We start from the raw sequence: 25,360 nt of genomic DNA, 5'->3' as shown, positions 1-25,360 counted from the left end.
TTGTCTTTCTTTTTTCTGTCTTTTTGATGCTATCAGTTGAATTGATGTTTCTCCCTCCTGAGACTGGGCACAGTGGTGCAGTGAAAGAAGCAAGGGGTGCTTGAGACCTTGTTTCATTATTGGATGTGTGACCTTGTATGAGTCACTGAACTTTCCTGAGAGTCAGTTTCTTTCTGTCAAATACGAATGATAATAATAATAATATCTGTGCCAATATTTCAAAGGATCAATTGAGAATGCATATGAAAGTGTTTTATAAACTCTGGACTACTCTTATAATTTTCTGTAGATACTTTAAAGAGACATGTCTTCACTCTGAATTTATTAATTATGTAAAACTTAAACTTAGAGTTTATCAATAGAGCTAAGCTTCCTTCTAAATTTGCTTCACTGATATAAAATTTTGTCACTGGAAATTTTGAAGTACTGACAGTCACATCACTGGCCAAGAAGCAAGAAGCTCACTTGCAGGGAGCTCACTAACCAGGCCTGTTTATATCAGGATGTTTTAGAGGCCAAGAATCAGACATGCATCACCCATCTCACTGAACCCAAGAGAAACAGAGCTTATTAAAAACCCATGTGTAGACAGTGGTTAAAATAGCCAAAGCTGTGCATAGTGTCCTTAAATTAAGTGTTTATATCCACCTGAGGAGCCTACGGGGATCCACATTTGTAAGCCGTAAGCTATGAAGATGTAAAGAGCCTCGTCCTTAGTCAGAAGAAATGACAATGAATTGGCAATCTTAGTACACTTTCTGCCTCTTTGTCTGAATTTTTAACACATAAGAGAGAACCATTCTAAGTAAATAAAATGTCTTGTGTTGACTTTCAGTGATGCAGCCTTATAGACAGAAAAGAAACATCCCCAGGGAGACTGGAGGAGGAAGACTTCCTCTTTAGTTGTGCAGGCTTTCCTCAAGTCCATGGAACCCTGGGAAATGCTAGGTTCCAACGGTGCCATCTAATAGTAGATGTTACTGATTTTATTGTCTCTCCTTTGCACAGTGCTTTGCGTTTCTTTTTCTTCATTGGCTCCTTTTCACATCTTCAAATGCACTCAGGTATTTCTCATCTTGAAAAATCCTCATTTGACCCTACTGCCTCTTCCAGCGATTATCTTAACTCTTTGTTATTAACAAGATTCTCAAATGAATAATCTACGTCTACCATCACCCTTTGCTCCCCACCATTTGCCTTTTGACTCCTCGGGATCTGTGTTCATTCCTTACCACACCGCTAAAAATACATTCCTTCATCATCCTGCCTAGTCAGTCCTGTTCTTCAGTCCTCAATCTGGTGACCTCAGCAGCATTATCTGCTATTGATCACTTGGAAAAAAAAAAAGATAATCCTCTTTTCCCTGATTTATCTGGGGCTGCATTATAGGGATTCTCTCTCTGATGTCAAGTAGACCTAGGTGAAAATTCTAGCTGGGAAAAAGAACAGCATGGATTAAATGAGCAGATGTCTATAAAATACTTCGCATAACACACAGCACATTGCAAATGATCATGAAATGGCAGCTATTGTTGTCATAATTATTAGAATCTATTTTCAAATCTTTCACTGCCTCATCCATGTGGGAGATTCTGTAACCTATGAAGCCTCTGACTGTGACCTCTCCCCGAGCACTGGCTTATTTCCATAAAACCGCACTAGAATTGCCATCACCTGAAATTCAACACATCTAAAATTGAGCTTTTCTTCATGTGTCCAACAGATCTTTTTGATTTTCCTACCTATGTGAGCGATGCTTCTGCCTTTGACTCTTCCTTTTCCATTGTTCTCACCTGCTGGTGACTCCTTCAGGACACCTCTTACATTCGCCCTTCTCTTCAGTCCCTACTTGCATGACCCTTAAACATATTTTTCTTTCCATTCTAATCTATGATACACAACATCTTTCAAAATGTCACAATTAGTGATTGACAGATGTTTTTAAACAAAGAATCCTATTTGGAGAATAAAATAGAATGTGGAGAAGCCTAGCAAACATTTTTGGGAAACCTGGATCGTCCAGAACCTCCTCCTCCTTGTGGCTCTTCACCCAGCCTGAAGGCCAAGGGCCCATGACCATGGGAGCCACCCCAAAGCGCGACTCACTCAAATGCATTCCCGTCAAAAGGCATTGCTCATTCAAGTCCAAATTCAGCATTCTCTTTGTAGACTCACCGCACAGTCAGAAGGTTTTCTATGTGAGTCGTAGGAGTCAGCAGACCTGGTGGCAGTGGAGGGTCTCTGGGCTGAGAGACCCGGGCCTGGTTTTCTTATCTCCATAATGAAGGATTCGGACAAGATCAAACTTTACGCTTATTCCATGTGTAAAATGCCATTATTCTTCTAAGGTCTATAGCTGATTGTGATATTCTTGATTTTATCGTTAAAGTTACGCCATGTAAAACCCAGAATAATCAGAGAGATGCAAACATCATTTGGGTATGACTGGAGTTCCATTCATCTTGAGGAAATCTGGGATAACCTTAATATTTAATCATCTATTATAAAGAGAAATCTATGTGAATTAAATCTATACATATATTTATATGAAAGTCATGTATACTTATGACTTTCAACTTATTATAGCTGAAGTTTATTTTTCTTCAAACAGAACATTTGAATGTACCAATGTACCTTTATACACTGCAGAGAATATGTAACAATCTCACAGTGACTTTAAAAGGCACTGCATTCCATCTTGCTTTGGAAACAAACTCTGTGGTTCTTACATCCACAGCCTGAAACGTCTCATTAACAGTTTGTTGTTGGTGATGGGGAATTCCAGGCTGGCGGGTGGGAGAGAACAGACTGGGAACTCTTTCATCATGGCCCCCAGGTTGCCATGATGGCTGTGGCTTGAAAGAATTCTTTGTTCTTTGTCCAGGCTCAGCAAGCACTCGGGGACTTTTGGTGACAGCTGGTAGGGGATCAGAGCCATGGGATTCTAGCTCTGGACATCACCTTAGGAGGCAGTAGGGCAGGGCAGTTAGGAGCACGGGCTCCGGCAGAGGACAGTGTGGGTGTGGGCCCAGCTCCACCCCTCACTAGCTATGTGAGCTTGAACAAGATATCTTTTCTATGTCTAATAAAAAGGAAATAATAGTCCATACCTCACAGAGCTGTTGTAAGGAGTTTGAAAACAAAGTGCTTAGCGTAGTATGTGCTGGACACATTGAAGTCGCTATGAATGTCAGGTAACACCTCATTTTAAAGAGGAGAAGGAGAGGTTTAAGGTCCCAAGTTGAGTTAGTGGAAATGTCAATGCTGAAAGGGTACCACTCCTGGCTCCCTGTCCTGGTGCTTCCTAGACTTTTGGAATTACCTGCCCTACTGCAATAGCTCATGGGATCTGAAATGGGAGGAGACGACAAAGTAATGGCTGAGCAGATACAAGTTCATATCTTTCTTTCTCTAATCCCTTCCCTGACCACTCCTTTCTAAATGTCCCTTAGGTCTATGCCTCCCTTTCTATACTGTTACCACCCTCAGTATTTACAGTCAAGATTTTGTCAGAGGATGTATTATCTTCAATGAGTCATTAGCAATTGTTGAATCCTCATTGTTTGATAAACAGAAGATTAAAAAATTTTTCTTTTGCTTTTTTAAGAAAACAATTATACTTGTGTGAAAGGGCATACTATCTTTGACTTCAGTGTCTCCTTTGCCTCTATTACAACCACTGATATTACCAAAAGAATAAGTTACATGCTGTGCTGGGGCACAAGTGCTACATGCACTTGTCTGGGCAGTAGAGTCTGACAAGGTCAACCCTCAGATGAAGCCAGCGTTACCTTGCATGGCGTTCAGGCATCTCCTGTTCTGTGCCTTGCCTATCACTCCTGGGTCAATGCCTACCAACCCTGCTTGGGTTTACTTTTTGGTAATAAACAATAAAAACAAATTCAATGTCTTAATAAAAAAGAATTAACAAAAACAGATAATAATTAAAAATATCTCAGGTTAGTTTCTAAGCCTTAATCCATTGTACATACTTTTTGATTCTCACTCCTAAATATAGTAACTGCCTTTTATTGAGCGCTCACTAAGTGTCTGGCTCATGACTTGTCCGGTGTCACCTGATCAGTAAGAAGCGGGGCCAGAATTTAAACCAACTTAGCCTAAGGCTAAAGCCTGTGTTTCTGGGCTTTCATCTCATTTGCCTTTGAAAAGTGTATGCCCATCCATTGTGGTAGATTTAATTCAGCTGTCCCTAATTTTTAAAAATTAGAAATAATCCAGATGTTCATTAGTTTGGGATTGGTTAAATAAGTTACAATGTATCTATATATTGGGATAATATATACATATATAAAGTAAAGATGAAAACTAAAACTCATTGACATGGAAAAATGAGAGATTGTTGAGTGAAAAAGTTTGCAAATCAGCACATCTAGTAAAATGCCACCTTTGTGGACATCCCAGTCCCCCTCCTGTATTGACAACAAATCTCTCTATCCAGGGAAAAGGTCTGGAAGGACATCCAATAACATGTTTAACAATATGATTACTCTATGTTATGGGCTGAATATTTGTGTCTCCCCATAATTCATCCTATCCCTCAATGTGATGGTGTGAAGGTATTTGGATGGGACCAGTGGGAGGTAATTAGGGTTTGATGAGGTCATGAGGATGGGGCTGATGGGGTTAGTGCTCTTATAAAAAGGGATCCCAGAGCATTGTCTTCTGTCTGAACGTTCGCATGAGCACACAGGGAGATGGCAGTGCTTTTTGAATGTTCCTCTCCCTCGTCTAACTGTGAGGTGTGCAAAGGCAAGGGGACTATTGATCCATCTTTATAACTCCAGTCACTACAACGGTGTTTGGCACCCTGTGTGAGCTCAACAATTACTTTTGCAATGAAGAAAAGAGAATAAAGTATAAAGTCACATGCATATGCCTGAGCCACCTCTGCTGATTCTGATGTGGTTGAATTCCATCCCCAGTAAAGGGAAAGTGGAGGTGAGAGTTGGGATGTTTCTCTTTTTGTCCAAGGAGAGAAGTAATTACAGCCATCGCAGCCATGTTCCTCGAGAAGCCGCAGTGCAAGGGAAAAAGGTACAATTGAACTTAAACTCCTGAGACTTCCAGAAACTCCTCATGCTTGACCTTAGTCACTATCTGCTTCCACTAATGGGGCTGTGGCTGGTGAATCCGCCCAGCTTGGCCTCACTCATGACTTCTCTCAGCCATGGGAGGCCCAACACTAGCTTCGGCTTCATTCAAGCACAATACTTGGAGCTTTTATTAATTTGCTTTTACCATTGATAGAAAATAATAAACCTATTCAAATCATTGACACTCTGTCTAGGTGCTATCACCACACTAACACTTCACAGCAAAATGACGTTAAGCATATTGCTGTCTTCTCTACTTCAAGCCAGTTAGGCCTAATAGTAGTTACTATTGATATAAAACTACCATACTCAGTCTCCTTCACATCTGCACACATGCAGTTTTTAAATCCATATTTTTATATGCTCTGGGTCTGTTATTCATAACTTAACGAACAAGACACCTGAAAAATAGGTACCTTATTTAAAGCTTTACCCTTTACTTCAACCTCACTTATTATCAGAAGCCTAGAGCTCACAGGTAGGCCTTCCCTTACACGCTTTTACTCCAAAGACTTAATTATCAAAACTGCTATCACAATGTATACCGATGCCTGAGCCCTATTAATTACTCTCATTGCTACTTCCTCAGCAGCTGCCTATAGTATTCAAATTATTTTCTTCACATGTCTAGGACAATCTCATTTTTCAACCCTAATTCTAATGAATGGAAATAAGCCTCTCCTAATCGATTCCATTAAACGTCTTTTAATCGGAAGCATTTTCATTAGATTTTTTTACTTACAACAAGATTACTCCAACAACTATTCCACATGTAACTATGGACTGCGACCTAAAACGAGTAGCTCTCACTGTAACTGTCTCAGGTTTTATTCTAGCACTTGAACTTAACTTTATAACACAAAACTTAAAATTTAATTCCCCTTTATACCTATGTAAATTTTCCAACCCTTTCAGGTTTGTTTCCAATTATTTCTCATTGCCAGTCATCATTCATCAATGTTTCAGCAAGCCAAAAAGCTAGAATCATTATTATCACACTTAATTTGGCTAGAAAAATTTACTCCCAAAACTACTTATCTTCAAATAAAAACTTTCACATTAATTTCAAACCTCCCAAATTTAATTTTCCTCTTTTTCCTTATTACACTAGTGTTGAACTTACTTTTAATTTCTATGAGAAATCTCCATAACAATAAAAATACTAAAAAATAAAGGTCAACCACCTACCACCACTAATCATAGCTATACCTGCAGCTACTCCTATAGTATCTTGACTAAAAATTATAGTATAGTATTATAAATTACTCAATCTCCTATGCTATTATTAAAGTTAAATACCAAAGCTATCTCATCATTCTTTACAACTCGCAGAACTACTGAAACTTCTATTAGTAAGCCCAAAAGGAACATTCCTAAGGCAACAATAATAGAAACTCAAACCTCAGGGTATTCTTTAGTAGCTATAGCTGTAGTATAACAAAATCCCACCAATACTCCCTCCTTCTTTATGCTTTCTGACAGCTTATAGCTGAAAAGTCAGGAGGCCTTGAGAAACAGGGGTTTAGGAAGAATACCAACTTTAGAACCATCCACCCATCTATCTGTCCACCTGATTACCCATCCATCCATTCGTGTATGTATCCATCCATCCATGCAACAACCTATCTCTCCATCTTTCTATCTATCCAACCCAAGTAACAAACATTTATTGAGAATATACTATGTGCTCTTACTAGGGATACAATGGTGAACAAAACAGACATCAGATAAATCTGGGCTGGTGTCATAACTCAGTCACTTAATACAACTGTGTTACCTTGTGAAGTTATGTGTTCTCTTGAGCGCCTGTCTTTGTAAATTTGAGATTCAACTCTGCTTCACAGGGAAAAGTGTTAGAAAAAATAGTCTCATGTAGAAAACGCTTGCACAGTGGCAAGAGCATAGTAGGTGCTCCACGGACAGTAGTTTTGGCAGTTTAGTATCTCCCCAAAAACTCCTGCCTCCCATCCGACTGCCACACAGGACAGCACTTCTGCATGATTGTCACCATGGCAATAACAAGTTCCTCTAGAGCCACATGTGTCTGGATATGGAGCTGAGGTCTGATAAGAGTTGGTGGCATGTCTTAATGCTTACCGGTCCCTGAAGAACAGGAGCTCCTTTCCCAGCATTGTCACAGCATCAAAGGATGAGCCAGAGTCACAGAGGTTGGGGATGGACGGATTATGAGGGGGGCCGTGGGGCATAGCAGGCTTCCCTGGGAGTGTTTTCCGAGGTCCTAGGATTCAAAGTGACTTGGTCAGAATGGTACCAGGGATGTAGAATCTATGCACTTCTGCTCCAGGGACCTGCTTTCACTGTATAAGACAAGGTGATATACGGTATGGCTGTCGATGACAGGCAGACCTGGGTTTGAATCCTGGCTTTATTAGTTGCTGATGTGTGATACAGGTGATTTAAATAATGCCTGAAAAGCACTTAGTGGAGTGCTTGGCACATAATAAAAGTTCTGAAAATGGTAGCTATTATTTCATTATTATGCAAAATTTCTTTGATAGCTATGGGTGTTTCAAATTTGGAATCTATTTGGAAAATTGCCTCTGATTTTTTTCTTTTTGATAATTAAGTGCTCTTGTTCTCAATAAGATTATAACTTTCTTGTGTGTTTTCTTATTATTGTCGAACAAATTCTGGGTGTCCTGCCCTGTGCACAAGCCTCTTCTTAGGCACCCAGAAGAGACTGAGCAAATTCTTGGGGCATTGAAGTACCTCGGAAGTGTCTGCCATTTAAGGGCATCTTCTGGTGGATCCCCTTGGAATGCAGACCTGCCCCTTGGGAGAGCTGCTGGTGAGTTTTCATCCCCCTTTCTGTTCCTGAGGACTGTCTGACAGCTACAGGAGTGAGCTGGGGCTGCCTGAACCATTGCCGCCAGCAGGTCCTAGCCGGTCCCTGTGCTTGATCACGTCTTCTTATGACCAGAGCTGAGGATCAGGGAAGGAGTGAGGCACAGGGGAGGGTCCACCAGGAGGGAGAGATGGGTGAGGTCGGGGTGGAGAAGGGTCAGCAACGGGGTAAAGATCAGAGGTGGGGTGAGGCTTTGGGAAACGATCAGAAACCAGAAATCGGGCAGATCAGAAGTGTGCTGCCAAGCACCTACCACAGGCCAGGGTGGAAAGGTGGTCGGGGTGGGTGCTCTGTGTGCTTCTTGGCAATATGAAACCATGTTTCTGTATTTTGTTCACCTGTGTAAAAATGGCCGTGTGAAAATATAAGCTGCAGCTCCCGGCCGAGTGAGAGTGGCCGTCGGAAAGGTGGTGACTCTCCAGTTCACAAGGACCCACAAAGGGCAGGCATGGATTTGGAGTGGGTTCCTTCTTGGTGGCCCCAGGAAGTGTTTCACATCAGAACCCTAGGGCCAAGTTGATTATATGGAGAGATTCACAGTTGTTGATTTCTTTTTTTTTTCTGTCACTCTAGGAAGGAGCAGGACTGGCATATACCCCTCCCTGAAGAGACACAGCAGGCTGAACACTTCTTGGGATAAGACTTGTCTTTTACACCGCAGGTAAAACCTGACAGCAGATGTACGTGCTCATTTCTAAGCAGCAGGTGGGCTGGCCAGCACACAGGGAAGCATGGACGAGCGGCCCTTTTCTAGGCTGAGAGGAAAAGGAGGGAATTCTACGAGTAAAGGCTGAATAACCAGGCTCTAAGGCTGAAGGGAAAGTCAGTTTCCTAGATTCTTCAGCTTTTTATCCATCAGACATAAAAAAATGTCAAGGTCTAATGATATTTCAAGATTTCTTCTCATGGACTAATGAATTTGTCTTTCTATTAGGGAAAATTGGATACAGCGTTCCTATTAATCCTTTATTACCTTTGAAAGAATGTTAACACGAGATAATTTTGAATATTTTGGGATCGTTACTGTCTTTGAACCTCAGCTTCCTCAACTGTCGAATGCAGCAAACATTTCACACCCCACAGGCTGGTCATGAGGACGGTACGGAGATGGGCTCGTATGATCATGATTTGTAAACTGCAGATTGGCTGCATGAATGGTACAGTTATTACCATCATCATTGCTATTTTTAGGAAGATAAGATCACTTATCTGCAAATGGATAAGCATCATATATATGAACTGTAAAAAATATCCATCCTCTCCCAATGTCTAACTCCTGATCGACACTCAAACACAAACAATTGTATTTTCTATGGCCATCAAGGGACCAATATGTTCTGGAGGAAAGATGTAAAGTTTAATTGTGCATCTTAAAAAAGAAAGCAATACTCATATCTGGTAAGTAAGCTCTTCATAAGAGGGCACAGTTGGGGCTGTCGTTTCTAGCTTAATCTTCATCTGTGCAGGTAACTCCTGGCAAGGTATACTTTCTTTAAGTTGGAGACCAAATGCCTGCCACTTTCAGGGTTTGTGGTCAAAAAAGTGTAGTGCTTGTACCGTACAGTGCCTGGATCCCTTTCACGTCATCCTTGGGAAGGTGGAATCCATAGGGATGCTGATACTTATAAGTTGGGTACATCAGTGCCGATGGGTCTGTGGAATGGGCCAGGCCCAGCGCGTGGCCAAATTCGTGAGCGGCAACCGTGAATAAATTGAAGCCTAGACAATATGAGAGAGAAAAAGACAGCATCAGCACAAGGTTTTTTCGATATTTCTTGTCTTCACAGGAGAATTTATGCCCAAATCACAGTTTACTCATTTTCTTTTCATAACCGGGTCTTTCAAAGATTGGTAGGTTGTTCTGGCACTTAGCTTTGGTGACTTTAGTCCAGTTCTTCCCCTCTTGGCTAGGAGGGGCTTGGGGTGGGAGAAGATGGAAATGTAAATCAGTTCACCTTGTTCATAGTCAGTGGTGCTCAATAGATTGATAAAAAGGGCCTTGGAGCTAACAGTGGCAATAATACCTCCATTTAGGCCACAGATGCCTTACTAGTTCCCCGCCTGCTCCCTTTTATCCACACGTTTCACACTGAAGATTTCCAGATGACACGCATGATGTTCTGGAACTTTTATGCCCATCCCCATCACAATTCTCAGGAAAGTGCTGCCTCCCCTCAGGTCATTTCTGAATGTGGCCTATTTCCAAGTACAAGTAAGAAACAAAAAATACTATGTAGTTGAAGAAAAATAGAACTGTGTGTTGAGCAGGCGATTGCTGCTTCTTGAGACTGTACGCTATGAATCAGAGATCAGAAAAGTCTACGGCATATATGAGGGTGGATCTGTTTCCCTTATGGTGTTCCCTTTTGAATTTTTGGCTTACTTGTTTTTCCTAGCCAGCCCCCCTAGTTAAAGGGTGGCTTGGGACGTTGAACCTCAAGGTTTCATGATGGAGGCCCAGAAGAAGGTACAATATTTTCCAGGTTATGGTGAATTGTGCATATATACCATTCATTCCCATAGTCCACTTCTCAGCATTGTCGAAATGTGTATCTCCTCCCAGGCCTTCTCCAGGTGCAAATGCATGGGCTAGAGTCCCTCGAGGCCCATCGAATGGATAGGAATCCCCGTGATCTAAACAAGTGGGGAGAAATGCCAACAGGATTTCGTCTTTCTAGCAATTTTTGAGGGGTACATAATATCACAGGGAATGGACAACTTTTTGAATAGCATTGACACTTCTCATACAAATAGGTTTACTTTTCAATATTCATTTTTTATAATAAGAAGCTCACATGCCAATGAGTAATCTGTCCATTAAAAAAATTACAGGGATTTTTTTGTATTTTAAAGACAGTAAGTGTTAGAACTAAAAAATTTTCTATTATTATTGTATTTGTTGCAATGTCTGTTAATTGGCACAAGGCATGCTGTAGACTATGACCATGCCGCAGATCACAAAAGGAGAAAGAGCAGATGGTCATTCCATTGCAACCTCGTCCACAGCCTGGACTGTGGACACGTTGGCAGAACGCTTTCAGTATATGATTGGGGGTAGAGGGGTGGGAAGGCATAAATTCGGAGTTTGGGATTAACATATACTCACTACTATATATAAAATAGATAAACAACAAAGACCTACTGTGTAGCACATGGAACTATAATCAATATTTTGTAATAACCTATAAGGGAAAAGAATTTGAAAAAGAATAGGTATATATACATATATAACTGAATCACTTTGCTGTACACCTAAAACTAACACAACATTGTAAATCAACTATATTTCAATAAAAAAAATTAATAAAGAAAACAAAAAGCAAACAAAAATATGATTTGGCTAAGAAAATTATAGTAAATTGAACAAGCACATGCTCTCTGTTTCTCAAGCACAATATAATACAATTTAAAGAAGTGTCAAAAAAAGAAAAAGACAATTTCTTTGTAGTTTTGATATACTTTCATGCACAAAACTCATGAAAGCAATAAAGGTGTTTATAAAATTACAACTTTTAAAGCTTAATATGCTTTTGTTTTATTATCTATATTTAACTAAAAGTTCATTGCAAATATAACGGAAAAGAAGGAAGAACAAAACGAGGGATATTATAGAAACTACATTTCACAGTTTTTCAGGATTTTAGTGAGGATAGCTTGTTTTACTAAAAACCAACAAAACAAATTCTGGTGTGCCAGTCCCCGGGTTTCAGGGCAGTGTCGATTAATCACATTACCTGCCCTGAAGGCCTGGTTAAATGGCAGTACCGTCGCTAGTCAACTTCTGTTTTAGGGAACAGAGCACAGGCTGGGAAGATCAAGAGAGAACCAGATGTGCACTCCATCACCCCCAAAGCTGCCCTGAGCCACACTTCCCTGCCACTTCACGAGGGTGGCCTCAGTCCTCCGCAAGGAACAGGGTCCACCATGGGCCAGGCTACACCCAGGGCCACCTCTCAAGGGGTGACACTCAGGACTTGTTTGATCTTCTCTCTCCCAGCTTCCAAGCATGTATTTCCGCAGTGATATTGGATTAAAATTAAGATAAAGACTTGAAATAGGACACAGAAATGTTACCTATGGAGGGGAAGAGGCAGGGATACTCACTTTGACTCTGAGGAAGCTGAGAAGGGAAAGGAATTACATGACCTTTCCCTCATCTACTACTAGGCGTGTTTCTCTGAAAAGGGCTCCACTCCTCACTGGGGGAGTGGGAGAGGGGGATGGAGAAGAAGCAGGCAGGTTGGAGGCAGGCCTGGCATCTCCAAAAGGTGGTCTGCAAGTGTGGACAAGATAGCAATGCCAGCCACTCTCCTAAACATTGCTGCATGGGAAAGCTGCCAGGGCCCCTGTGGAGTTAATCCTCAGCGAGGATTCGAACTGGGAGGTCCTTGGCTATTATGGAAGGGGGTATATGGCGATGGACTTCATCATGGGAATGGGATGAGGTCAGAAGGCCTCCTGGCCAATGGGAAAGCTAAATCTGACAGCTATGTACCAGATGGGGCAATACCACTCTGAAAGCTGGTTATGCTGGGTCCATTCTACAGCTCAGTCTAACGATGACAAGAAACGCTGAGAACTCCTCCAGTTCTATTTTCTGGCCAGATGAAGATCATGGCTTTGCTGTGATTTTGGCCTCTGCCCTTCACAACAGTGTGAAGGAGGATTGTGCTAATCACATGGATTAAATATTGCAGAAGGAAAAGTATTGAAACATTTCTCCTCCGTAGTAGTAGACAAAATCTAAGAAGCACTACAGTACCTCCAGTTTCAAAAGATATCATAATATCGGCTTCTCCTGAATTTATTCTGACAAAGCTCAGAGGGACGGCACTACTCCAGGCCTTCAGGGCCATCTCCATTGCTTTGTCCACTTCTGCAGGAGTCATGGAAGGTGTGTATTTGGATATTCTGTGAAAAGAGAAGGGACATGTTTTGCTTTCAGGAAATGCTCCTAAGTGAAGAAAGAATTATGTCAAAGTTGTATTAAAAATAAAAATATTGAACATAAATCTACAATTTAGATTTTTTTCTCCAAAATAATAATTCTTATTTTGCTTTCATATTTGTTAAATTACTGAAACACATTAAATAAGAAAAACAAAGGGGAGAAATGAAAGAGTTGAGAAAATCTGGTGCTGAAACAGTTTGTCTTTCATTGTTATTTTATGAGTATATCACTAACTGTAAAGAATAATACCTTGGGTAACTTTACAAGTATCCAGAAGTCCATTTTCCCTAAAGTGGTTTTAATTGAGAAGGGACCTCTTTCCCCAAAAGGGACTGAAAATTTTTAATTGTAAAAAATAAAAACATAAGAGTTTTGAGGTTTTGCAAATTCTTATTCAAAGACCATCAGGATTTCCCCGGGGCCAAAGGGGAATGTTTTTTCTTAAAATAATGTGTATCTTAAAGAGGAACTGCTAGTTTCTCACAAGGATGCTCAGTTGAACTGAAAAAGGCTTGAGTCTTTCATGAAGTCCTGGCCTGGCAATGACATCGGAAGGCAGACAAATGCAGAGTATTTTGGACAAACAGCGTGTGGAGACAGCTGGTATTTTTGTAGGACATGCCGCTTTGGGGGCCAGGGGCCGGGGGTTCTTGGCAGCATGTAAAGGAGGGTGGGAGAAAAGAACTGCCACCCAGGACCTTGGGCTCAGATGGAATCATGGATGCAGAGTTAGAAGTTAATTCTGTGAGAGCCAACCTTGAGAGCAGACACCGAGCCTACTTTCTCTTTCTCCAGCTCCTAGTCCAGACTCTTGCACATAGTAGGCGCTTAGTGAACACTTACTAAGTGGATGAACTAATGAAAAAAGCTAGTGTTTTTTAGGGCCTACTCAGTAGTTCTCAAAGTTTAGGATCTGTGATAATTACTTAGGAAGCTTATTAAACAAACAGGTGTGATCCAGAAATCTGCATTTTAACAAGTATTCTAGATTATTCTGATGCAGGCGGTGCAATCTCAGTCTGAAACTAACAGTGGTTATCCCCGGGGCCCTGAAAGGAAGGTACCACGTCCCACAGAGAGGATGGGAAATGGCTAAACCTCAGCAATGAAGAGGGATGGAGCAAAGAGATCTCTAACTCCAGGGACTGGGGCCAAGAGAAGGGAGCTAGAGTGTCCAGGGAGGAAACCAGAAGAACCCTCGAAGGGACCATTTAGTGTTTGCAGAATATGCCACCCCCACTGCATAATATGAATCTGTGATTTATCATGGCTCTGTGTGTATCTTGAAATTCTCTCACATTATAGACAAGTTATCCATCCCCACAGAGCTGCCTGTGTGTGTTGGGCTGGAAAAGACAGGGATGTAGAAGGGACAGAGGTCCTGACCCAGGGTCTAGAGATTGATACAGAAGCAGTGATGACAGCTAATGTTCTGTGAACACACTCTAAGTGCTGGACCCTGTTGTGGGCGCTTTGGAATGTGGTACACCCTCTAACTCTCACAGCAACCTTCAGAGGTACTAGTAACACTCTACGTTTTATGACTAGTCAGGACTTGAGCCCAGTTCTTTACGACTCCAGAGCCTATGCACATAAGCACTATGCTGTATTTTGTCTTTTTCAGTCCTCTGGGCTATGTTAAAAGGAGTCATTCTGAGATCCAGTAGCTATATACACGGAGTGTAAGATAGTCTCTAGTTCCTCTTCTGGGGAGGTGGGGAGAAGGAGAGTTGTTCAGAAGCAGGTGGACGGCCAGTGTGGGTGTGTTGAGGAGGCTTGGGGGCTGCCCAAAGAATATCACCACGAGGATATTATACTTCTTCAAGTCCCAGAGTAGCTTGATCTATCCCCTTGTCTTTGCTGTGCATAATCACAGACTAAAAATTCTACGATACAATTCGCCTTAAGAAATGATGGAGTAAGTCAGAAAGAGAAGGACAAATATTGTATGCTAACTCACATATACGGAATCTAAAAATGGTACTGATGAACTCAGTGACAAGAACAAGGATGCAGATACAGAGAATGGACTGGAGAACTCGAGGTATGGGAGGGGGCGGGGGGTGAAGGGGAAACTGAGACGAAGCGAGAGAGTAGCACAGACATATATATACTACCAACTGTAAAATAGTCAGTGGGAAGTTGTTGTATAACAAAGGGAGTCCAACTCGAGGATGGAAGATGCCTTAGAGGACTGGGGCAGGGAGGGTGGGGGGGACTTGAGGGCGGGGAGTCAAGGAAGGGAGGGAATACGGGGATATGTGTATAAAAACAGATGATTGAACCTGATGTACCCCCAAAAAAATAAAAAATAAAAAATAAAAAATAAAAAATTAAAAATTAAAAATAAAAAGAAATGATGGAGGACTTTGTGACTATATATAAAAATTCCCTCTCTTACCCTTAATCATCTCATAATCTCTTGGGTATTCTATTCCTTACAGGGTGTTTCTTCCTCAAACGCTTTGATTTTTGTGGCATTCTTATGCTTAAGCAGAGACTAATAATTGTGTTCAGAGGGCCACCTTATGGACTCATAGGCTCACAGCAACTAACAAGCGGCCTAGAGCATCCTTCTGGGCACCAGGGACTGGTTTCAGGAAGACAGTTTTTCCAAGGAGTGGGTGAGTGGACAATGCGAGCGATGGTGGGGATGGGGAGCACCGCAGATGAAGCTTGGCCTGCCCACCGCTCATCTCCTGCTGGGCGGCCCGGTTCCTAACAGGCCACCAACCGGTACTGGTCTGTGGCCCGGGCATTGAGGACTCATGGCCTAAAGAAATCATCTGATCTCCCCTGGGGTTTGGGCCACGATTTGAGCACAGGGAATCATTGGTGTGCTTGTACAGTTTAACAATTGGTTCTATGACCAAAACTCCTCCTCTGCAGGGTTTGCTGATTTCCACATTGTACATATTCTCACTATGGTTAATTTCAACCACCAACTTGCTGCCAGTGAACATAAAGTTGGGAGGAGATGAACAGCAGCACTTTGTTTCCATCATACAGATAAGAGATGTAAATGACCTTGTGAACAAGGATAACAGTAAAATGTAGTATAATAATTAGGAAGCACCATGGACAGTCCAACGGAGGGTGGACCGACCAGGGAAGGAGGCCTGTACTGGCCCTACAAATGGATGCAGGCTGCTGGGCTGGAATTCTGGCCTGAGAACCCAGAGCACAGTGAGGGTGTAGGTTCTGGTTGGGTGGGTACCCTTAGATCACACAGAATCCTTGTTCCATCTAGGGCAGAAGGAAGCCAGAGGATGGCCAGGTGGGGGCCATGCTCAAATGTGGAGACAGAGAGGGGATAAGGTGGGAGATGGGGGAGCCTGGGACTAGGGGCTGACTGGCTCCCGCTTTGCCTTCAAGTCAGGCTGAGATGTCACTGGCCAGTCCCTGGGTGACTTGGTAGCTCCCTCCATGTGCTGCCACAGTTCCCTGCTTAGACCTGTAGTTTCACACTCCTCACCCAGAGCTATAACTGATTGTATGTGTCTCCCCCAAAGGAGAGGAAAGGTGATCTACTCACTTTTATATCTCCAAAATTGAATGCCTATGTGGACATTTAATAAATTGTCAATAAATTATTTTTGGAATTAATACAAAATTAATTTATTAGTAGGTGAGTTTATTTACTTCTGATTTAAGAGATGGTTTTAAGAGAACTGGTTGGTACCATCAGGTTATTAACCCTAGACTAAATTATTTTTCTTTAGAGAAAAAAGTGTTGTCTCTAATTGGCAAAATTGTAACGCCAAAAAGGGCCAGCCATTATGACACTCCTGAGATCATATTTTCTAGTAAATTCTCCATTGTCCTTTTCCAAAGATTAGACCTAAAAAGTTCTTATTCTCTCTTATGATTGTGATAAGTCATGATTTGTATACAGATCAGAAGGAGGATATTTTTAAATGAAAAGAAAGAAGGAGAGAGAGACTATTTCTCTCTGAATTTGGAAAGACTCGATCTCATTACCTGTATGTCAAAGTATTTTTTTTCCATTTGGGTTCACCTGGGAAGAGGCGATAGTTTGCCACATCAGGAACTCCACAGCGAGGCCTCTTGATCACATCCATGGTGGTCCGGTCTAACTTCCCGGTGACTCGGAGGCCGAAGAACGCCTGCAACTCCTTAATTTTTTTAACCATGGAATTGCCTCCTCTTGCAACCAGCTCACCAATCTGGTGCCCGCCTTTCTTTGTGTAATACTTGTCAAGGTATGCCTGAAACGGAGAGGCAGGCTGACGTTCACAGCACGAGCTCGATCTCTGGGCAACACTCACTCTCAAGCAAGACAGGGACAGTGTTCTTGATATGCTAAAGATAGTGTGCAGAGCATATTCCCACTTTTGAAAAAATTAGAAATATTTGCATAGATAAGCTTAGACAGATAGATGCCGTTATTGACAACAATTATCTTTGGGTGGTGGGGTTTTAGATTTTTTAATTTGCATGCATTGTCTTCTACAATGAGTAGTTATTTAAGAGGAAAAAATGAAGGAGAATAATGTGAACATTTTCCCCACAGACCATTTATTTATCATTGAAGTCTTTACCAATCTATAAAACAAAGACTATCTTATTTCTCTGGAAAGCAGATATTAGTGTCATATTTTCATTATACATTATGCAAGATCAGTATGTTCCTAACTCTCTGAGGCCTTCTATTGCAGCCTCTCATCTTACATGAAGGCAGCGGGTCAATCTGTTTCCCACCTGAGACTTTTAATTAATTCAGGTGTGTTTAATACGTGGTGTGCAACTTATTTTCAAGGGGCGGGTTTCTAGGATGGGCTCTTTTTTCCCTGAAGCAAATGAAATTAGCCATAAATTATAAGGCTTTTATTTGCACTTAAAGGCTTAAAACTCCTAATATATCACTCAGAACATTCTGTATGACTTCTTGGGTGAAGTGAATGAGACAGGGTTACGCAAGTGCAGGGTCAGAGCCTGCTGTTGGCCCAAGAATTTCAACCACCCAACTTATTTCGGGAAAACAAAAGTCAGCTAAAGGTTTGTATCTATATTTTATTAAATATAAAACTTTATATTTGTATATTATTATAAGGTGTTTGTTGCATATAAACACATTTTTATATATTTTTGTAAAATATTTAATGACATGGAATAATAATGTTAATATAATGGCAATATACTGAGAAAGGCAGAAGTGAAGTATTTATACAGATTATAATAATAATTTCATAAACAAACAAAATCATATAATGTATATATACATATTATGTTCATGTGTATTATATCTGTATATTAATATAATAATGTTAACATATTAACACTTAAAATTGACATTAATCAATACATTGATAATTAGCATTTATATAATTTATAATGAACATAAGTAACATATATAATGGAAAGAAATATATCTGAATACTAATCTTGTTTATCTCTCGATTTTATAATTATGGGTGACAATTTATTCTTTATTCTTTCCTATATCCCAAAGTTTTCGGCTATGAACATGAACAGCAATTGTTTAGGAAAAAATGAAAAGGAGTAAGACTCGCTCACTTGTTCGGACAAGGTGCTCTGTGTTCTTACTGTGGAGTCAACCAATAGAGGAGCTCACTTCCCTGGTGGTCGATCTTTGTAAATATCTTAGTGAGATGAGAATCCAAGAGGAGGAAATGGGCGATGGAGTTCTGAACCCCAGGGCAGGTGCCCTGAAACAAAGGTGTGACTATCTGCTTTCATTTCCATGTCTGGTTAGGTCATCTTAAGCATTTTACGTTGCTGATCTTTTTGGCAGGAGAGGATGCTGATTCTCTGAGCCATTCTGTTTGCTCAGGCTGATGCTGTGGCAACACGATTGCTCGTGCTGAGTCTAAATGACTCTCTTTACAGGGGAGCTCTGTGCGGAAGGCCAGGTGCTCCATGTTTTCTGAGGCTGTTTTGACTTTAAATATTTTGTTCCCTTGTTAGGTTCTGTGTTACACTCTAAATTCTAATTTTGGTTTTACAAAATATGGTCATATAGGAAGATGCTTATGATCTATTAAGTGAAAAGAGGTTTACAACTATTATTATAGGACAAGCCATGTTTGTAGACAGAAGTGTGTGCATATTAATACACACAGATATATAGTCATAAACTAGGAACTAGGTGGAGGTTGCCAAATACTCAGTGATCAAGAAAAATAATATTTAATGCAATATTTTTTGGAAAAAATAAAAATTAATGCATAAAATCCAATGATGGACAAATCATCAAAATTTTAAATAGAGACAGGGTCCAAGCTTGTGTCATTCCTTCACACTAGTTCCAGCCCTGAGTCATAGAAAGCGTTTTGAAAAATATAGACTAAGGGATTAACAGTGGGTATATTTTAGTGATAGAATTGAGAATAATTCTGTTTTAGTCATATGCATTTTACATATTCTTTTGCTGTGAATATACACAATTTTTATAATAAAACGTTTTCTCTTCAAAATGTACTTAAGATGCTAGAACTGCAGCTCAAAAGGTTTAAGGCCAGTCATAGTAAATAGGATTAAAACTATCTTTAGTGAAGTAAAGATAAAATCAGAAACTATTTCTACTTAAAGAGCACACAAGGGTTGGTTACTGTGGTGACACAGGTGAGTTGCTCCCCACTGGGTGCTCCCACGGGATGTGGTTCTTAGACTAGTGAACACTTGCCAGCTTTTGCTACAGTCCACCGCCTTCTCATCACTCTCACCTGCGGGCCCTGGCCTGACCCAGTTCTAGGTGCACAGTAGATGTTCAATTACCACTTGAGCTCTTTTTCTTTAGGCAAAATATAGAAAATATGCTTCTTTGGAGGATTATCATATGTTCTGAGGTACAGAGCCCAAACTCTTCTGCGCACTTCCTTGCCAAAGATATTGGCGAGGTTTTAGCATACATTTCAGAGTCAAAATGTTCAGTTAGGCACAAAGATGCACACTTAGAACTGTGTTTGTGTTCTATTCTAACACTTGTGTGCTGTCGGCTCAACACCTGATTGTGCGCCTGGGTCAAAGATTTCAGGACTCGCCATAAGTGTCGTACATGGCCCCATCCCCCATTGTTGAAACCCCAGGAGTCTAGGGTTGGGGATCAGGTGGTCCGCTCTCCGCGTTTCTAATAATGTTTAACAGATAATAATAGCAGAGGCCTCAAGGGGCATCCCAGAAGCTAGTGTCCCAGGACCCTCTCCCAACTTTCCTTTCCTAGTGTCCTTCCTGAGAGTGAAGAACTTAAAGCGCAGATTTAAGTGTGCTTCCAGACAAGGCGAAGTTCAAGACATGGTTTATTCTGGCTACCTAGGTGGTGCAGTGGTTAAGAATCTGCCTGCCAATGCAGGGGACACGGGTTCGATCCCTGCTCCAGGAAGATCCCACATGCCACGGAGCAACTAAGCCCGTGTGCCACAACTATTGAGCCTGTGCTTTAGAGCCTGTGAGCCACAACTATTGAGCCCATGTGCTGCAACAAGTGAAGCCCATGCACCTAGAGCCCGTGCTCCACAAGAGAAACCACCGCAATGAGGAGCCCACACACTGCAATGAAGAATAACCCCTGCTCGACACAACCAGAGAAAGCCCGTGTGCAGCAATGAAGACCCAACACAGCCAATAAATAAATTAAAAGAAAAAAAAAGATTTGGTTTATTCAACATTTCTTTCTGTTTTGGCTCAGTCACAGAAATGGAACTGTGGGAATTTTTTGCTGTGTGATAAATCCTAAATTCTAAAATCTTGGGCAATTCCTTTGAATTTCTTTTGGTATCAGCTTTCTTATCTATAAGATGGGGTTGGTGTCTGTCCTATCCACACCAGTATGAGGATCCAGTGAGATCCTTAGCATGAAGATGCTTTGAAATATATCAAAAGACTTTAAAATGTGCATGCTCATTTACTCATTAATTCTACTTCTGGAAATCTATTCAGAAAAAGTAATCCTTTAGATTAGGCTGATGTACAAAGATGTTCATAGAAACATTATTCATATGCAAATATTCCATGTACCCCCAAAAATGGCTAAATAAATTATAACTCACTTATATTCTGAAATATTTGTAACTTTTTAACATGATATTTATGAACATACTATAAACATCAAAATTTTATTATGATACAATAATAAGAAAGGTAGGAACCAAATTTTGAGTATAATGACAATTAAAAAAATCTTTATGCACAGGAATTAAAATAGTAGTAAAAGTGCCTGAATTTAACAGTTCATATTTGGAAGGTTTTTATTTTTATTTTCTTTAATTATACATTCATAATAATGTGATAGCAAAAGCTTATATTATTTTAAGGACAACTTAACAGCCTGTATTAAATGTTGCATTGATATTATTGTTTTAAAAAAAGTAGAATATAACTCTGGATTATGAGACTAAGTATTTCATCATTTTCCAAGACTTTATGATAATTAGCCAACTGGAATTTAAAAGATACAAGTGAGCATTAAGTAAATCAACTAAAAACCTGTTTATCTTTTCAAGCATAGATTATCATGTTTGTGGGTTTAGGAAGAAGTGAATAGTATTTGGAAATGTTTCCTGTCTGGAGTTTCCAGGCACAAGAAACCATTTGTTCTCTCTTAGTGAGTGATCTAGAAAGAAGAGAGCAGTGGAGAAATTATTCAACCTGACCTGGCCTCCCAGTCCCCAGGAGTGTGCTGGCCTGGCCTGACTCTGGGACTCAGCCAGTATCCTCTTGCACACTAGCCTGATGCTCCAATCGAAGCTCCTTTAGCCTTGGGCTGCTGTACTTCCTCTGTCCCCTGCCTGGGCTGCTCTGTCTCCAGATCTTCACACAATTGTGAAGTTCAGGTTCACATAGTTCTTTATCTCAAGTGTCACTTCCTGGACTACTCAGGTGAAAATGCCCCCCACCCAGGGTCCCAGTAACTCTCTATCATCCAGGTTAGTTTATTTTTTAATATCACTTGGGCACTCTTTGGTTGACTTGTCTTCTCCCAGCATCTTCCTACTCCTCCATCATCTTCATGTCAGGGCCGTAAGAACAGGGACTGACTTGTTTTGTTCACTGATGTTTCTCCAGTGCTTAGAACAGGCCCTGGCACATAGCATACAGTAAGCATTCAATAAATAATTGCTGAATGAATGAACTTAAGCCATCTTTATGAAGTAAATCTATTTTCATGTTGTTTCATTTGCTGTATTGCAAGCCTAAGTTCTTAGGTATTTCTCTAAACTATAAGCTGACACAGTAATTCTTTCTAGGCACTGGGATCCACTCGAGAGGTCTGCCCAGATCATTCCAGCCTGCTGCAGAGTGATACCTGTTCCTGCCCAGAGCTGATGGCCAGGGCCAGGGCCATGGCAGGCAGGAGAAGGCCTGTTTGCCAGGTACTGGCAAGTTTCCTTGATCCTTGGTTGAAGGTCTTTCAGAGAGCATGTCATAAGGGAGACTGAGGAGGGCTGACTTGCTTTGGAGAGGAAGGCATATGGGATCACTAGAGATCCCAACATTCCAAGAACACCTAATTCTTTCTAAATACTCCTAGAAAGGTTAGCTTTTTCCAAGACTTGATGGCCTTATTGCTGCATAGACCACTATGGGTTCAGCTAATTGTTTTCATCAAAGGTTCAATAATTAATATTTTTGGTTCCATCATGTGGTTTCTGCCATTGTGGTACAAAAGCAGTAGTAGATGATTTGTAAACAAACAGGTGTGGCTGGTTTGGGCCCAAGGACCATAGTTTGTCTGAATTTGGACAAAACCGTGGTTTTCAGCCACCAGGTCAGTTCTGACCTCAGTGTGACCCTCCTTCTCAAGGTCCCAAAGACTCTAGCTTCTGAATCAGAGTGGCATGAGGCTGGGTGAGGGAGAATCACATTTGGGGAGAAGGGATTCAAACTTGGTGGCACCAGCAAAATACAATTTGAAATAGACTTCCCCGCTCAGTATTCTGAGATGTGTTATTTGGAATTTAGTTTGTCTGAAAGTGGACTCAAGTCAAAGGTAGTTCCATTCAACAAGTCCGTACCCGGCATCCACTGTGCTGTTTATAGGCAGGGCTGTTTTCAAAATGTTTAAGGACTGGTGTGACAGGGGGATTGACCAATTAGAATGGAAGAATGTAAACAATGGGTAGGTACACACCAGTGTGTACAGGTGAAAATCAGCTTTGCAATGCAGTACACAGGTGCAGCCTGGCAGGTAAGAAAGCAACCTTGAGTTAGGGTTGGCAATCACAGATGTGCTGTCACTGTGACAGACGCTTGAAACAGAGGCCCTGGTGCAAAAACATCTCATTTACACACCTTTCACAAATCTTGGAAATTCCTTCATTGAAGACTTGTTTCTTTAGGTTAAACTTTGCCACCTTCCTTTTAAAGGTTAAAAAAAACCCACAAAAACCCAAAAACACTTGGAAGCAAACATACATTGAATCACTTTGAGTCACATTTAGTCTTTGAAGAAATTGTGGTATGAATTATTTTATCAGATCCTCTCCAACAGTCAGTTGGGAGAGATTTTAAAAGAGCCGAAGGTACAGAAAGTGTAAGTAAATAAGGTACTTGGGGAATATGCTTCAGAGAAGAAAGACCCTCATGTGAGAACAGGGTAGGTACCCAGGAAAAACTTGGTTCACTTCAAATTCTGATCAAGTTTGCCCTGAGTACGAGCCATTTTTCTAATAAGTGCACGCAGGAAATCTTTCTGTTGTGACTGTTAGGAATCGTAGCACTAAATTTCTGACCCACCTCTACTGTGCAAATCTACACTTTGATTTTTATTTTTCTGCCCTTATTTTTCCTCCTATGTTGTTCCTCAAACACTTCTTTTGTCTTTTTGTAATGCATGTATTTTTGCAAGCTGCCTCAAATTCTGTGTGCAGCAAGATACCTGGATAGATATTCATTCATTTATTTATGCAATCATGCAACACAGGCCTCAGCGTGTACCAGACACCAGCCACAGCTGAACAGGGCATCGTAGCCATTAGGCTTCACTGGACTTAGAAGATGATTTTAAAACCATAAGAGATTTTCCTTATTTTCTCATTATTCTGCTTAGGTTTTCTGGGGCAGGAGGGGGAAGAGGGAATTGTGCAAAGATTTACAAACCTGTGCGAGGTGGTAGCTGTTCCTTGAGGTCCTGGGGGTGGCTGCAAATAGGGAGGGGGCAGCGGTGGAAAACTTCAGAGCCGTGACGAGGAGGACAGCAAGGCCAGATGCAGGGAGCACCTTCATCTCCTCTCAGTGGCTTGGTAATTATAGCAGCCCGGGGGACAGCAGACAGTGCACGTTTGCACTTCGACCTTGAGCTGCTTTTATAGAGTCAAACAGGTCTGGGCCCTGAGAGCAAGGATGATTCATGTCTCAAAAGGTAATTATACAGCTCCTTTCTCCCCTGATGACGGGGTAACACAGCGGTACACAGGAGTCAGGGAAAGCTCCATTCTTTGCGATTTACCAAGTGGCAAAAAGAGAAAAACAGTCACTTTTAAAGCAGTTTGTCAGCTACTTACACGAATTGGAGTAAACACGATTAATCTGAACCCAACTCAACTGAAACCTTTGATGAGTCTCAGTTTGGGGCCTTTTCCATTCTGCTTGCAGAAAAGGTAAATGAGTAGAATATACTTAAATTTGTCCTCAGTAATTCTGGGCTCCCCACACATTCACCCCAATCACCTTCTTCTGTATCCACTTGGACATTTCTCAGAAACAAGTGCTTTTTATAATGATGGTTCTGAGACACGTAAGACCCTGAATCATCAAGGAAACATGACATTATACTGTGCTGACTTAGGGTGTAAGATGCACCGGTAATTGTTAGAAAGCTTTTGAATAAGTTAACACAAGAGAGATGTTCTTTGTTAACCGAAACAGTACATTCCCCATTCTCTGTGCACTCTGGTTACCTGGAGTCATACTCTTGTTCCTGGCTCTGATTTAGATGGTTCCTGATTTAGAGACAGCATGGAAAAATGGTGTCATAGGGTGCAAAAAGCACTTTGGCATCAAACTGAGATTAAATTTTGTTTAAGATACTTCCTAGCTGTGTGACTTTGGGTGAATTATGTAACCTCTCTGAACATCAGTTTTGTTTTGTTCTTCAATCTGCAAAAGACTGACAATAATACTGTGTATAAGGCCCTAGTGTTACAGAGGTAGCATAGCACGTAGCATGGTGCCTGTGGGTGCCACTTGCATCCAGTAGACATGAGTTCAAGTCCTAGTTCTGACACTTGTCCAAATGACTGAGCAGGTTACTTAATCTCTTTTAGCTGTGGTAATTTTGCCTAGAAAAGAGGGGAAAAGGTATTTACTTTGAAGAATTGTCATAAAAGAGTAAATTAGGTCATAACAAAGCCCTCAGCAGAGTGCTCAGTAGACATCAGCTCTTACAGAATAATGTTCAATTTATCTTTTTACTTTGATACCAGGCACTGGGTAGGTTCTTAATTAATG

The 25,360-nt window shown here is 41.0% G+C and overlaps 1 protein-coding gene across 1 annotated transcript in view; it reads right to left on the bottom strand.

The window, feature by feature from the left end:
- The window catches only part of MMP20 (matrix metallopeptidase 20), a 46,313-nt gene extending 22,177 nt beyond the window's left edge, over positions 1 to 24,136 (bottom strand). Inside the window, exons 1-6 of the mRNA XM_057695100.1 lie at positions 24,011 to 24,136; positions 16,913 to 17,160; positions 12,743 to 12,891; positions 10,489 to 10,614; positions 9,538 to 9,699; positions 7,212 to 7,353 (exon numbers count right to left, since the gene is read on the bottom strand). Coding sequence (XP_057551083.1) covers positions 7,212 to 7,353; positions 9,538 to 9,699; positions 10,489 to 10,614; positions 12,743 to 12,891; positions 16,913 to 17,160; positions 24,011 to 24,136 — 953 coding nt within the window. The remainder of the gene's footprint in view (positions 1 to 7,211; positions 7,354 to 9,537; positions 9,700 to 10,488; positions 10,615 to 12,742; positions 12,892 to 16,912; positions 17,161 to 24,010) is intronic.
- Positions 24,137 to 25,360: the final 1,224 nt, after the last annotated feature.

Source organism: Hippopotamus amphibius, chromosome 9, assembly GCF_030028045.1.
Source record: "Hippopotamus amphibius kiboko isolate mHipAmp2 chromosome 9, mHipAmp2.hap2, whole genome shotgun sequence".
Lineage (NCBI taxonomy): Eukaryota > Metazoa > Chordata > Mammalia > Artiodactyla > Hippopotamidae > Hippopotamus > Hippopotamus amphibius.
This window is presented reverse-complemented; position numbering and strand designations above follow the sequence as displayed.